Here is a 16,555-nt window from a genome sequence, read left to right as displayed (position 1 = left end):
AGTGATGATGAGCATTTTTTCATGTGGCCATCTCTATGTCTTCTTAGGAGAAGTGTCAATTTAGCCTCTTCTGTCCATTTTTTTTGATTGACTTTTCTTTTTGTTGAGTCCTATGAGTTTCCTTGCAGATCTTGGAAATCAATCCCTTGTGAGACGTATGGTCTGCAAATATTTTTTCCCATTTGACAGGGTGTCTTCTGTTTTGATAGGGTGATAATATTGTTCACTGTGCACAAGCTTTTTAGTTTGTGGTCCCAATAGTTAATATTCACTTTGCTTTCATTGCCATTCAAGCTATGGAAACAATCTATGTGCCTAGGGATAGATGAGTTGATCAGGAAGATGTGGCACAAATCCAAATAGAAATCTTTAAAGCCTATGTCGTAAGATGGTTTGCTTATATTTACTTCCACACATTTTATGGTTTCAAGTTTTATATCCAAGTGTTTCATACATTTTCAGTTTATATTCCTGTGTAATTTGAGATAGTGGTCTAACTTCATTCTTTTGCATGTGGTTCTCCAGTTTTCCCAACACCATTTATTGAAGAGGCTTTCCTCATTCCAACAAATGTCATCAGCTCCCTTGTCTGAGATTAAGTGTCCGTATAAGTGTGAGCTTACGCATTGGTCTGTATGACTATTTTTGTTACAGCACCATACTGTTCTGATTATTACAGCTTTTTAGTGTTTTTTGAAGTCTGGGATATTCCTGTTTTGTCCTTGTTAGCTATTCTGTGGGTCTGTTGTAGTACCATATGAATTTCAGTACAGTGTGTTCTGTATCTTTGAAGAATGGCATTCAATCCCTTAGAACTAAATATTGAATTTCTTGGCCCTCCCCTGGTGGCGCAGGTGGTTAAGTGTGAAGCTGTGAAGCACTGTGAAGCTGTCTCCAGCCTCTGCAGCACCTGTTCGATCCCGGCCGGCTGGTGAGGGTCCCACATGGTGCGGCAGACCTCTCCTGTTACACCCGCTGCTCTCCTCAGCAGTGTATTTCATCAGTCTGCCTGTTCTGTTCCCCGTTCGTCTCTGGCGAATCCTCTCACCCTCCCGTGAATCTGGCCTGTGCCCCAGTTCTTGTATAAATAAATAAATCTTTTTAAAATAAATAAATAAATATTGAATTTCTTTAACAAATGACATTTTAAAAAGAATGGACAATGTGGACAATGTTTCAATGATGATTCAAATAAATTAACTATAAGAAAACATTTAAACATCAAGTTGAGCACAGCCAAGATATTTAATAACATTAAGGAATTACTGTTTTGTTTTTGGTGGGATAATGTTAATACACCTTATTTTAAGAGCACTAATGTTAGCAACATATATTAAAAATGCCATGGTTAAATAAATGTTACTTAAAATTCTCATTGAACTGATCAAGTGTAGGAAAAAATGTGAAAGAGGAAACAAATAACTTTTTTAATTGACTATATAATTGAGTGAATGGATGTGAGTTCATTTTACTGTTCTTTCTCCCTTTATGCATATGAACATTTCAAAATAAAAAATGTAAAAGTTGGGCCTTCCCCTGGCGGCGCAGCGGTTGAGCGCTGGACTGCAAGGCTGCCCGCAACCTCTACAGTGCTGGTTCAATCCCCGGCCGCCGGTGAGGGTCCCACATGGCACGACAGACCTCTCCTGCCGCCCGCTGCTCCCCTCAGCAGTATACCTCGGCCCTTCTGCCTGCTCTGCTCCCTGCTCTGGCTCTGGTGAATTCTCTCACCCTCCTGCGCTTCTGACTGTACCCTATGCTTTGCATAAATAAATAAATAAATCTTTTTAAAAAAAAATGTCAAAAGTTTAGCAGACAGCTCTTAATGTAAGAAAATTTTAAAACATAGTAAATTTATTTTCCTATATATGTATTATATGTATATTACATTATACAAATATTAAATGCCTAAATGAGATATTTCAGTGAAAAATTAAAAACTGTGATAGGGAAGCATTATATCATAATTTAATTTGCAGCATATTTTTCTTTTTTTTTTAAAGATTGATTTATTTATTCAAGTACTGGGTATCAGAAGTGGGGGAGGGTGAGAGAATTCACCAGAGCCAGAGCGGGGAGCAGAACTGGCAGAATGACGAAATACACTGCTGAGGGGAGCAGCGGGCACGGCAGGAGAGTTCTGTGCGCCATGTGGGACCCTCACCAGCAGCCGGGGATTGAACCGGCACTGCAGAGGCTACAGACAGCTTCGCAGCCCAGCGCTCAACTGCTGCGCCACCAGGGAGGCCAATTTGCAGTATATTTTTCATTTCATTGGAGTACATATACTAACAGTGTATCTTATAATCAATAATTTCTTATATTCAATAAAAATCAGATATATGAGAAACATCAAAACCTTTTTTCATAAAACAATGATTAAACAATTTTAAAAGCAAACAATAAAATATTTCACTGAATTTAAAAATCTAATTAAAATCAGAATTCCAAGATGGAAAGACAAACCTTGATCATCTCAGCCTCTATCTGCTGATGAACACCTATGTAACTTTTCTTCACCTGCTGCTTGTCTTTGATCATCATGGTAAGCCTGTGTAAGGGTCCAGAATTTAGGTCTTCTGCATGTGTCTTCATTATCCTACTAAGCTGTTCCGTCTGCTGAATCATAAGCAGCCAAGACTTTAAAAAATAATAATAAAAAAATTAAATTAATTATTGTATTAGATGTTTCTGTTTAGCTGTGCTTTAAGTGTTTAAGAACTTAAAATATATATTAAGTTTCACACAAATTATTACAATTATTAAAATGAAAGTTTTCTGGTAATTGTGCAATTAGGAATGAATGATTTATAATTAACATCTTCAAGTATTTAAAAATTCAGTAATCAGAGATTCTATAGAATATTAGCAAAGTGATTAAGAGTCTACTTTTGCATTATTTATTTTATATAGTATGTTTTTCAACACACTTAATATATTGTTTCTGCATACCACACTCTAATGCTTCTCTGAGGTTACTATTTCCTAATGGTCAAATACAACAGAAATTCACCCATCTTCATTCTTAACCTGTCTCTGTGTGACACCTGGTCCTGCTGACTCATTTCTTCTTGAAATATTCACTATATACATGACTTCTGATCTTCCAACATAACTGACTTGTCATCACCCCTTCTTAACAAATATTTTTCAATTGTTCTTCCTTTGCTGCTTATATCTTAAATGCTATTGTTATCTGGAATTCCATCTACCCTCTTTTCTTACTAAATACCAGAAGTCCTCAATGGTTTTTCCAACACAATACATTGTTTCAACAGTGTAGACACAGTGGTAAGTTTAACAGTGCTGGGAGAAAAAGTTATCTGGTATTTAGTCTTCATAACATACTGAAAAATGTAACATAGGTATATTCAGCATAGACTACTTTAAAAACTCTATTCAAAAACAATCATTAGAGACTAAACAGGGTCAGGGAGGATCCATGTTTAAGAGATACACCCACACAAACAAACACACACACACACAATCCATAAAGAGAGAGAAAGATGGTATCAAAAGAGGTTTTCTGCTTCACTCTTGGTAGAATAAAGTACCCCAGAAGGGGTTTTGAGTCAGAGGATGCTATAACTTGGGGCAAAACAAGGGCACCTCCAGGACATCACAGAACAAAGATGACAACCCACAACAGACAGTACCTTCAAAAATGATGTAATAGCACTCCTGCTCAAATATGCAAAATACAGAGTGAATACTTCCAAACATGTTTTATTAAAGCCAATATCACACTGATAATAAAGCCATAAAAAGATACCTCAAAAAAAAAAAAACTACCAACCAATGTATCTGATGAACACACATGCAAAAATCCTCAACAATATCTTAGCAAACACATTCAAAAATGAATTAGAAGGATCATACATTATGACCAAAGGGAAATCCATTCCACAGGCACAGGTATAGTTAAACAGCTGATAAATATTGAAAGTAATTAATCACATCAATAAGGGAAAACATAAAAAAAAATCGTATGTTCTTCTCAATAGGTTCCAAGAAAACAACTAACAAGATGGCAGGGATGTGGAAAAAAACAAGCCCTCATAAACAGTTGGTGGAAATGTAGACTGAGCCAATTCCTATGGAAAATGGTATAGCTGTCTCCCAAAATATTGAAATTGGATCTGCAATGTAACCCAGCAATTCCACTCCTACTTATCTAGCAGAGGAATACAAAAACACTAATTTGAAGGAACACATGCTCTCTCATGTTCAGTGTAGCAGTATTTACTATATTCAAGCTCTGGAAACAACCAATGTGCCCAAATACACAAATGGGTCAGGAAGATGTGGTATATTTGCATAATGGAATACTATTCAGCTATCAAAAAGATAAACTCTTGCCATATGCAGCCAGACGGATAGAGTTGGAGGGGTTATACTAAGTGGAATAATTCAAGGATAGAAACAATACCCAATGGTGTCATTTATAAGAGAAATAAAGAAAAACCAAACAATCATATCAAGCTGAATTAGTAACTAACTCTAGAAAGTGGAGTATAAAAGTTAAGGTGTCAAGGAGAGGGAGCTAAATGTACTGCACTGGTATACTATGAGTATTTTGGTAGTGAGAGCAGTGTGGTAACAACAGAAGTGGGTGATCCTATACTTTTATGAATCCTATACTTTTAAAAAACAAAAAAATGATATAAACAAATGTTACCTCAATAAAACTTAAAAAAAAAAAGATCCTGTTACCAAAAGCAATGTACAGATTCAATGCAGTCCCTATCAAAGTTTTAATGACATTCTTCAATGATATAGAAAAAACATTACTGAAAATTATATGGAACCATAAATCATCCCCAATGATCTATAAAAAGCTTGATGAAAAAAACAGAAGAATCATGGTACCACACTCCCAGACTTCAAACAATAATACACAGCTATAATAATCAAAACGCTATGGTACTGGAACACAAACAGTCATACAGACAATTGAAATAGAATTGGGAGCCAAGAAATAAATACCCATCAATGTGAATAGTTAATCTTCAACAAAAGGGTGGCCTACAAATAAACATTGGTGATAGGAAAGCCTCTTCAATAAACAATTGGGAAATCTAGACAGCCACATGCAAAATAATGAAAGTAGACCACTATCTTAAACATACACAAATACCAATTCAAGATAAGAGACTTGGATTTAAAATGCGAAAACACAAAATACATAGAAGAAAACAAAGGCAAAACATTTCACATCTAAATTTCAGTGAATATAATTAGATTCATCACCAATAGCAAGGAAAACAAAAGAGAACATAAACATTTAAGACAACATCGTAGTAAAAAGTTTCTGCAGAGCAAAAGAAATCAACTAACATGAAGGAACCCTCTTATACTACTGGTAGCAATGTAAACTGCTCCAATCACAATGGAAAGCTATGGAGAGGTTCCTCAAAACACGGAACATGAATCTACCATATGATCCAGCCATTCCACTCCTAGGAATCTACCCAAAGAATACAAAAACACTAATTCAAAAGGAAATCTGCACTCCTATTTTATTGCAGCGCTTTTCACAATAGCTAAAATATGGAAATAACTTAAATGCTCCAAACGGCCGAATGGATCAAAAAGTTATGGTATATATATATATACAATGGAATAGTACTCAGAAATCAAAACAATAAACTCGTGCTATTTGCAGCAACAAAGATGAACTTAAAAGGATTATGGTAAGCACAATATAGTCAGAAGGAAAAAGATAAATATCAGATGGTTTCACTTTTATGTGGAATATAGAGAAACCAAACAAAAGACAGAAAAAAAAAAAAAAACTTGCAAGCTGACCATAGATCTGAGGAAGACAGCAAGGGAAGGTGAAGGAGAGAGATCAAAATAGGGGAAGGAAGAGCATAAAGGACTGCAGTGATGGTTCATGGTTAACATAGTTGTGGGAAAACTATGGGGGCTACACCTTAGAGGAAAAACCAAATACTGTACAAAGATGAACAATGATGTAAGAAAAGAAAAAAGAAAAAAAAAACGTGGGCAGAAGAATTAAACAGACACTTCTCCAAAGAAGACATACTGACTACAAACAGGCACATGACAAAATGCTCATCATCACTTACTGTTAGAGATATGCAAATAAGATAACATTTCACACCTGTGAGAATAGCCCACATTGGAAAGACCAGAAACATGAAGTACTGATGAGTTTGCAGAGAAAAGGGAAGCCTCCTATCTTAGTGGGAATGCAGACTGATCCAGCCCCTATATAAAGCAGGATGGAGGTGTCTCAAAACATTATAAATGGATCTGTCATTTTAACCAGTGATTCCATTCATAAGCATCTACCAAAAAATTCAAAAACACTAATTTGAAAGGAAAATTGCACTCCCATGTATACTGCAGTACTATGTATCATACCTAAATTATAGACACAATCTAAGTGCCCAAATGCTATACACAAAGGAGTAATACTCAGTGATCATAAAAGATAAACTCATGCCATTTGCAGCAAGATGGATATAGTTGGAGGGGATAATGCTATGTGAAATAAGTTAGAAGGAGGAAGATAAGTACTGGATGGTGTCACTAATATGTTGAATTTAAAGTAACTAGATTAAGAGCCAGATAAAGAGAAGCTTAAAAACTAGCCTTTGAAAGTTGACAACAGAACTGAAGCATCAAGAAGTGGGTGGGGAAGGGGTAAGAACAAAGAAGAAAGGAAGCACAATGGACAATGTTAATGGAAATGGTGATTTGGTGGTGGGTGCACTATGGTGTCAACACCTGATGGAAGTATCCAAATATTACCTGAATTAAAAATTAAGAAAAACATCTATTTTTGGGCATTTGGGTTGTTTCCAAAGCTTAGCTATTGTAAACAGTGCTGCTATAAACATAGGGTTGCAGGTGCTCTTTGGAATTGATGTTTCTGTGTCCTTTGGGTAAATACCTAGGAGTGGAATTGCTGGATCATATGGGAGCTCTATGTTTAGTAGGTCAAGAAATTTCCACACAGCTCTCCATAGTGGTTGGACCAGTTTGCACTCCCACCAACAGTGCAGGAGAGTTCCTTTTCTCCACACCCTCGCCAACATTTGTTGTTGCTAGTTTTTTTAATATGTGCCATTTTCACTGGTGTAAGATGGTATCTCATGGTAGTTTGGATTTGCATTTCCCTGATTACAAGTGATGTTGAACATTTTTTCATATGCCTGTTGGCCATTTGCATTTCCTCTTCAGAGAAGTTTCTTTTTAGCTCTTCTGCCCATTTTTTGACAGGATTATTTTCTTTGTTGTTGAGTCTCATCAGCTCTTTGCAGATTTTTGTGATCAGTTCTTTGTCATTAGTGTTGTGTGCAAAAATGTTCTCCCAGTTGGTGGGGTTTCTCTTTGTTTTTGTTATTGTCTCTTTTGCTGTGCAGAAGCTCTTTAATTTGATGTAGGCCCAGCTGTTTATCTTTGCCTTCACTATCACTGCTTTGGGTGATGTGTCTATAAAGATGTCTTTGATGTGAATATCACGTAGTGGATCAAGAAGATGTGGTACATATATACCATGGAATATTACTTAGCATTCAAAAAAGATAAACACATGCAATTTGCAGCAACATGGATGGCGCTGGAAGGGATCATGCTCAGCGAAATAAGCCAGAAAGAAAAAGAAAAATACCGGATGGTCTCACTCATAGCAGGAATCTAGGAAACTTAAGGGACCAGGAAAATGAATAACTATAAGAAAGTGAAAATCAAAATCAACAAAAAACTATGAACCAGAGACACTCTATGGAGGGTAGGGGGCGGGAGGGGAGGGATTGGGGTCAAAATAAGGGGATTACAATTGTATGGGAAATATAAAAATAAAATTTATTATAAAAAAAATAAATAAAAATTAAGAAAAAAAAAATTAAGAAAAACAGGGCCTCCCCTGGTGGCGCAGGTGGTTGAGCAGTATGCTGTGAAGCTGTCCTAAGCTTCTGCAGCGCCAGTTCAATCCTGGCTGGCAGGCCAGTGAGGGTCCCACATGGTATGGCAGACCTCTCCTGTCGCACCTGTTGCTCCTGTCAGCAGTGTACTTCACCAGTCTGCCTGTTCTGCTCCCCACTCTGTCTCTGGTGAGTCCTCTCACCCTCCCGCGAATCTGGCCTGTACCCCATTCTTATATAAATAAATCTTAAAAAAAAAATTAAGAAAAACAAAAACAAAATAAACCAGTATTTTTCAAATTGGAAATAAAGAAAATGAATGAAAACAAATACTGGCTTATTTTACTGATGTGAACATGAAAAACAAAGTAAAGGAACAGACAAAACAAACCTTTGAAATTTGACTGAAGAATTGAAATATTAGGGACTAGAGAAGGTCGGAGGGGTTGAATGGAATATGATGGAAAATTATGGGTGCTTTGTGGGCTGATACAGCGTTATATTTATAGAAGTGTGAACCTATACCCCTAAAACATACAGTGCTGTAAATGAACCTTACTTCAATAAACATATATTTTAAAAATGTAAGAATATAAAAGTAGATAGTTGCATGGCAACTGTGTCATTTAACAGTATTTCTGAAATCCATCTAATCACTTTACACTATGAGTAAAAATATTTTAAGTGTAGAAACTTGCCCTTTCTAATAAATACAAATGAACACTGCATTTTTTCACAAGCCAAAACTGTATCTACAGTAAAATAATACAGAACATGAAATAGTTTTTAAACATTACTTCATCATGAAAAAATATAAAATATATGCTCAGTAATAGTGAAAATATTAGCAGCTCATCCATGAAAATGGTAAAAATCACTAATTTAATTTAATTTGGGGGAATAAAGTCTAAATAATAAAAATTTCAAATGTTAGACTATTGTATTCTATTGAGGTATAAACAGTAGCAAACAGTTATGAAACATGGACTGCTTATATTTCTCCATAGTAGCAATTTTTTATCAACAAATTGTGCATATTAACATAGTCAGAAATAAACTGAAGAACAGAAGAAATCACTGACCATAATTGCTTTGTGCTATGAACAATGCTAGAAAAGGGAGATAAAATCATTAATAATTCAAGTAAGAGATTTCTTGTCATGACAGAGTAACTGTAATCAAACTCATCCTTCCACTGAAAATAACTAGAAAACTGGACATAATGTATGAAGATTCTAGTTTCAAACTAGATAACCACAGCACAGGAGATTAATCTCAAAGATAAGTCTTAAAATGATCCCAGATATTTGCCTGGAGGTACTTTCCTAAGAGAAATGCAGGAAAGAAATCCAAGGTATAAGTTCAGAATGAAAATCAGATTTAAAAGTCAGAGTAAAAAGTCTGATTTTACCCTAATTACAGCATCAAATTAGAGAATTTTAGGAAGGGGCATAATTAAAAGGTCAAAAAAAAAAGCTCTCTTGGCACTGCACAGCTTATGTTTACTTTTTACTATTTAATAATAATGCAAAGTCTCACCCCATCTGAATTATGTTGAATTCTAAATCAAGAGTCTGAATCATAAATGCCAATTACACCTTACCAAAAGAGAAATAAAATGCTAAAAGGGAAATCTTTAAAAATGAAATCAGCCGAGATAGAGTAACAGGGATCAAATTCATCCTTCTCTCTGAAACAACCAAAATATGCACAAAATTTATTAAAACAACAGCTTTCATACTGAATACAAGCCTTTGAAGGACAGAGATCACTGAGAGAAGGAAAATAAACAGTATGACTCCTACAATTGCCTAGACTAACTGACTAGAGAGGCTGCAACACAAGAAGGCAAAACTGAAGCTGACCACAGCAGAATCCCTGGGCTGAGACAGGACAAAGAGTCTGAGCAAATAAGGCTGTTAGAATTAATTGGACAGAAAAGTGAGGAGGACAGGAGTACAGAGAGAGAGAACCTGGAAATTACAAAAAGACACCCCCCCCCTTAAGTATTCAGCAAGAAGTTGACCATTTGAGCATGTCTGTAGGGAAACTGTTTACTTGAAGAAGGAAGAGAACCAAGTAAAGAGATCAGAGGAAACTCTACCTGTTGTTCACATGTGGCTGGGAATAACGCCCATTCCTACCAACCACGCAGGAAAACTAATAATATGTAGGGTTTGGAGTGCTCAAAAATTACTTTGGTGGTGGGGAGTAATTAGCCATAGAGTTAACACTATTCTGGTAATAACTAACAAATCTTAAATTCAAGATCCAAAGGCTCAACACTTTTCAGACAACTGTGCCTTCACAACAAAATTCAAGAACATACAACAATATAAACTATTGAAAATGAGAGAAAAAAAATTTAAAATGTGAAGAGACACCACTTAGCTGTAGCACATTTTCTAGAGTTATATTAATCTCTTATGAAAACCTTAAGGAGACAGAGGGGGAGACAGGAAAAGTACTTAAAGAAATAAAGACTGAAAATAAAAACTTGATGAAAACTTTAAAACCCACAGATTGAAGATGCTCAGTGACCCCAAGTACAAGAAACAAGAGGGAAAAACCCACAGTATCAGGATAGCTACGCTTTGCTCTCCACACGTCCCTCTTCCCCTCTAATCAGATCAATTCTATAATCAGATTTCTAGGAAGTTTTGATTTGAAGCTTTTTAAAGAGTCAAATAAAGATGGATGATCTGAATCAAAAATGTGTTTCAGTGTCAAGGGAATTTCACCCTCTCTATTTAGTTAAGGGCTTTCTGACAATAGCATGGTTGAAATTTTTAAGCCACTGTTATTTCAAGTACTACAAATTGGTAGATTAGCAAACATAACAGAACCAAAAGTATTCTTACTAAAAATACTAAGCAGACAAAATTAAATAAATATTTTTAAAATAAATATAATCAACATAATGAAGCCAACACTGACTTTCTAAAGACTGACACCAAATAGGCTGAGATGCATTAACTAGGTTATTGTCCAGTCTAAGAAGAGTGTCATTTCTGGAAACCACATAACTACCAGTATATTGCTATTAAAAAGTTTAAGTCTAAATATCTGAACACAGATCAGGCCAGAAAGGAAACTAAATTACCTTTTTTTCCCCCAACACTGTTCGTTCCCATTTTCTTAGACTCAGCACCTCTCAACTGCTTTTGTTCTTCTTGAACTTAAAAGGCATTCTTCTCTTTCTTCTCAGAATAAATCTGGCTAGAATCACCTTTTATCCTTCAGAAGCAAATCAAATAACCTCAGCAGTTCTACTACCAAAAGTTAGAGGATGAATTAAAAACCTTCACACCCTGTGTTTTCTTTTTTTTTTTCCTACCTTTCTGTCATCCTCATAAACTCCTTGAAGATACCTTTGATAGACAGAGCTCTAGGAGCTCTCCATTAAGACAGCACTGGCCTAACTGGAAATTGTAAAGAAAATAAGAAATTACAGATGGGCTTCTAAAATGTTTGCCAACTTCCTGCTAACCTCTCTACTTCTGTACTACATCCTACTAACATCCCATTCCATTCCCCATCCATGTCCTAAAAAAGTTGTTCCATCTGCTATTCCCTAAGTCCTGCATCCCCCAAATCTCCTTGATTAGCTCTTTCAACTCACTATTTATTTAAAACACAAACTACTTTCTTCCTCCCCCATCCAACTAACTATTCCAACTACTCTACTAAATAAATTCCCTAAAATAGACAACTTGAAAAAAAAGTTAAAACCCCATTTTGCTTCCATAAGATATGAAGCAAACTGTATACTGAGAGCACTCCCAAATAAATGTTGTCTTATAAGTTCACATCCTATATAACAGAGGGGCTGAAGTCCTCCATTACTTCTCCCCAATTCCACCCCTACTAAAGCTAACTTTATCTAGAAAACCCTCTGCTCCATCTTCATGACATTATCTTCCTCCTGTACACTCATAGGTTTTCTTGTATATCTCGTATGTCAGCACTCTGAGGCAAATATCTATCTTATAAATAGTTGAAGAGAAAATATTTAATCTGTACAAGATCACAGAGCTAACAAAGATAAGAGCATAGATGCACACCTCTTGGTGTGCTAGATTGACAACCTAGGATGCTCAGAGGGTACAAAAAAATGGGAACCTAAAAAAACCCTTATATCTAAAAAATAATTTGAGAATCACTATTAATCTAAACTGATGGTTACTTTATAAACTAGTTGCAAATTACACAATAATCTTTACTCAGTACATTGTATTGAGTACTTTATTTAGTAGTAATCTATATTTAGCATTTAATCATTAAATTGGAGGCAAAGAACCATAGTAAAAAGCTTTCTACCTCCTTTAAGTTGCTTACTTTATAACATGAGTAACATCTAAAGTCAAGACGTTCATTTACTCAAAGATTAGTGAGTTATTCTTGATATGATATGCTGTTAGAAGAAATGAAGATGAAAATGAAAGTGGTCTCTCACTATGCTTGGTTTCTAAAATAATACCCACACTTCAAATCTCCCTAAACAGAACAATCAAGAAATATGTCATTTTCTTTTTATCTAATAGATCACTATACCACACTGGATAATTAAGAAATAGAACCACTTCAAATAATAGATAGTAATACAGCAAGTATATATTTATTTCCCTATAGCCAGGGAAACAAAATTACAGGTATGAGATTTGTAACTTACAGAACATTTTTCAGAATGCTAATATATATATTTAAAAACTATACATAAAATTATTAATTATATATAATGCTATTTTTTCCTCAGATATATCAATTCAAAAAAATTTCTGAATTTCTAAATGTCATTTGGTGCCATTTACAACCAAAACACTTCCTTGAAGTAAATGCACCTCTTATTTCACAACAAAAAGAGGGAATAATTATACCACTTACAGAAATTTTATTCTTTTATATCCTCTCCCCCCACCCCAAAAAAAAAGAGATCAGTGGCATACACCAAATAGCATCACAAGGTTCTAACATACTTAACATAGGCCTCCCCAGTGGTGCAGCGGGTTGAGCACAGCGATGTGGAACTGTCTGCAGCCTCAGTGGGAGATTCTCACATGGTGTGGCAGATGCCTCACCTGCCTCGCCCACTGCTCCCCCCTCAGCAGTATATCTGGGTTGTCTTCCTGTTCTGCTCCCCATTCCGTCTCTGGTGAATCCTCTTACCCTCCCATGCCTCTGGCCTGTACTCAGCTCTTGTATAAAAATAAATAAATCTTCAAAAAAATAACTAAAATAAAATAATCAACATAAATCCTAAACTGTCAAAACTATATGGGTGCTTTGTGTCACTTATATATGAGGAGGTGTGAACCTACTCCCCTAAGTCATAGACAGTGGTTATAAAAACCAAAGTTGGGCCTCCCCGGTGGCGCAGTGGTTGAGCGCTGGGTTGCAAAGCTCCCTGCGGCCTCTGCGGTGCCGGTTCAATCCCCGGCTGCTTCCCGGCCACCGGAGGAGGGTCCCACATGGCGCGCAGACCTCTCCTGCCGCCCGCTGCTCCCCTCAGCAGTGTACTTCGGTCCTTCTGCCTGTTCTGCTCCCCGCTCTGGCTCTGGTGAATTCTCTCACCCTCCCGCGCTTCTGACTGTACCCAGTGCTTGTATAAACAAACAAATAAATAAAATACGTGCCTCTTTAAAAAAAAAAAACAAAAAAAAACTTTAAAAAAAAAAAATTAAAAAAAAAAAACAAAAAAAAAAAAAACAAAGTTACCTCAGTGGAAAAAAAAAATGCTAAACTTCCTATTCTTAAGCTAGTGGAGGTAGATTCATTCAGTTAATCTGTGGTGAAAACACAGTGTATAAAAAAAAAGTAAACAGTGTACTCAGTTTTGAAAAAAGAAAATTACATATGATGAAAAACTGTATGTCTTAGAAAAGCACATCAAGCTTTCTACCTTTGAATTAACAGATGTGTGGTGAGGTAAATCATTACTCCGTAAACAGGTAGTAATTTAAGTATTCTGAGTTCATTATACCTGAAGTATATATTTTGGGTCACTGAGTTAAAGAACAAACTACTACCAGAACTATAATTACACTAAAGCATTGAAAACAAAAAACAAGATGACGCAATTTGAAAAATGCCTAAATAATAGTTTTCATAAATAGGTTTTCTCTGTTAAGTGTATCCTCCAGCTACTTACTTTCTTCCTTCTTGCTTAAGAATTTTTAAAATACAACACAAAAATTCCATGAAGAACTCATAGTTTATGTACCACACAAAAACTCAAAGTAAAGCATTCTTTGAAAAAGAATTTCATTCAGTTTGCCTATTACATTAGAAAAACATTTTTCAAATTGCTCAGTTCTTATGAGATATATCAAACATCAAATTGCAATTGAAAATAAACCATAGGAATTTCTCTTTCAGAAGAGCTTGCTTTTTTCATTTTTTTTCCAAAGATTTCTTCTGGCTCCCAAGGTTTAAAACTCTGAGATCCTTTTTTTAAAATACCAATTCTTGAACTCCACAATCAGACATTCTGATTTTACAATTTTTGGATAAAGTCCAGGTATAGTATTTTAAAATCCCCCAAGTAATTCTAAATATAAGCTCTTGCATAATGAAATAATTAAGTTATTAATAATCACTAGTTATTAATAATCACTAGCAAAATCACAAAATAAAAATCAGAATTTATTAAAAAAATGTTTAGAGGCACAACACTCAAAAATTTTCTCAAAGACATAATAAAAAAGACAGTAACATAAAAAATTTTCTCCATCTTATATGCATTAAATGCTTAAGAAATGCTGCAATAGGGCTTCCCTGGTGGCGCAAGGGGTTAAGCACCGCACTATGAAGCAATTTGCAGCCTCTGCAGCACAAGTTTGATCCCCAGCCGGCCAGGGAGCAACCCACATGGCACAGCAGACCTCTCCTGACTCACCCGCTGCTCCCCAAGCAGTGTACTTCGGTCATTCTGCCTGTTCTGTTCCCCACTCTGTCTCTGGTGAATTCTCTCACCCCACTCCCCACACCTCTGGCCTATACCCAGCTCTTGTATGCATAAATAAATAAATCTTTTTTAAAAAGGGGGGGTCTCCCTGGTGACGTAAGGGGTTAAGCACCGCACTATGAAGCAATCCGCAGCTCTGCAGCACCAGTTCAATACCCAGCTGGCCAAGGAGCAACCCACATGGCGCAGGAGACCTCTCCTGACTCGCCTGCTGCTCCCCTCAGCAGTGTATTTCACTCAATCTGCCTGTTCTGCTCCCCGCTCTGTCTCTGGCGAATCCTCTGACCCCATACATCTCTGGCCTGTACCCCAGCTCTTGCATGCATAAATAAATAAATATTTAACAAAAAATATTTAATAAATAGTTGCAATAAATAAAAGCACTTTAAGTTGGCTTGTCAAAATAAGTATCAGAAACTTGTGAGTTATAAAGTTATAGAGTTATCTGAACTTGGAAAGAAATTTACAATATCACAAATAGATGGGGTAGACAGAGGTATGCAGTAAATGATGAAACCTAAATATTCCAAGTAACCCATTCAGCTAGGTAGTTTTCTGCATTCACCTAGTGTTGCTTATGGGTTCATGCATAAGCAAACACAAGATCACATCATGATCAAATTATTCCCTAATGTGTCAATTGCATTGGAACAAATTTCTAGTTTTAAGCCAAGAATTAATAGCAGAACTGATATTATAATCTGCCTAAAGAATCACTGCATTATTATTAATATGGTAGCAGATAGTCTAAGTCCTCCAACTTGCTCTTTTTCAAAACCATTCTTACATGAGTCTAGATCCTTAACATATCCATATAAATTTAGAATTAGTCTGTTGATTTCTACAACAAACCTAGCTGACATTTGTAACTGGTATTGCATTAGAGCTATTGAATAATCTGAGAAGAACTGAAGTCTTGATAGTATCTGCCAATTCATGAAAACAGTATATTTCTCCATTTATTTAAATATTTATTATTTGTTAAGTAATTATAATTATTATTGTATCTGTAGGTTTTTCACACCTAGGCTTCATCAGGTTGAAGAACTATCCTCCTACTACTAATTTGTAGAGTTTTTAAACAGATGTTGAAATTTGTCAAATATTTTTTCCACAGCTATTGAGATGATCATGTGTATCTCCTTTTTTATTCTGTTGATATAAAGAAGTACACAGATAGATTTTTTTAAATGTTCAATCAACCTTGCAGTACAAATTATGAGTCCCACTTAGTCATGATTGGTTACACTATTTGGCTTTGATTTGCTAAAATTTAAGAATTTCTATAGGTATGTTCACCAGGTGCATTGGTCTATAGATAATTTTTTTGTCATTGTTACATATTTATCAGGTTTTAATAAAAGGGTTAGCCTCACTGACTGAGTTGGGATGTGTTTCCTTCCCTTCTCTTTCTGAAATGGTTTGTGTAGAGATAGCTACATTTCTTCCTTAAATGTAAGACAGAATTTGCCAGTGGAGCCATATGGGACCCGGAGTTTGCATAGTGGAATGTTTCAACTACAATTTCAATTATATTAATAAACATACAAATATTCAAGTTATTTAAGTGAGTTTGATAATTTGTATCTTTCTTTTTTTTAATTTTTTTAAGATTTATTTATGCATACAAGAACTGAGGTACAGGCCAGAGGTGTGGGAGATAAGAGGATTCACCAGAGACAGAGTAGGGAGCAGA

At 35.6% G+C, this 16,555-nt stretch overlaps 1 protein-coding gene across 2 annotated transcripts in view; it reads right to left on the bottom strand.

The window, feature by feature from the left end:
* FER (FER tyrosine kinase) overlaps positions 1–16,555 on the bottom strand; it is a gene marked incomplete at both ends in the record, with an annotated part of 433,549 nt that overhangs the window by 403,641 nt on the left and 13,353 nt on the right. For both annotated transcript variants that reach the window (XM_084234011.1, XM_084234012.1), the window contains one exon: positions 2,467–2,640. In XM_084234011.1, the coding sequence (XP_084090137.1) occupies positions 2,467–2,640 (174 nt within the window). The remainder of the gene's footprint in view (positions 1–2,466; positions 2,641–16,555) is intronic.

Source organism: Talpa europaea (assembly GCF_964194135.1).
Source record: "Talpa europaea genome assembly, chromosome: 5".
NCBI classification, from domain to species: Eukaryota; Metazoa; Chordata; class Mammalia; order Eulipotyphla; family Talpidae; genus Talpa; species Talpa europaea.
The sequence above is the reverse complement of the archived record's forward strand: the minus strand, read 5'-3'. Positions and strand labels throughout refer to the sequence as shown.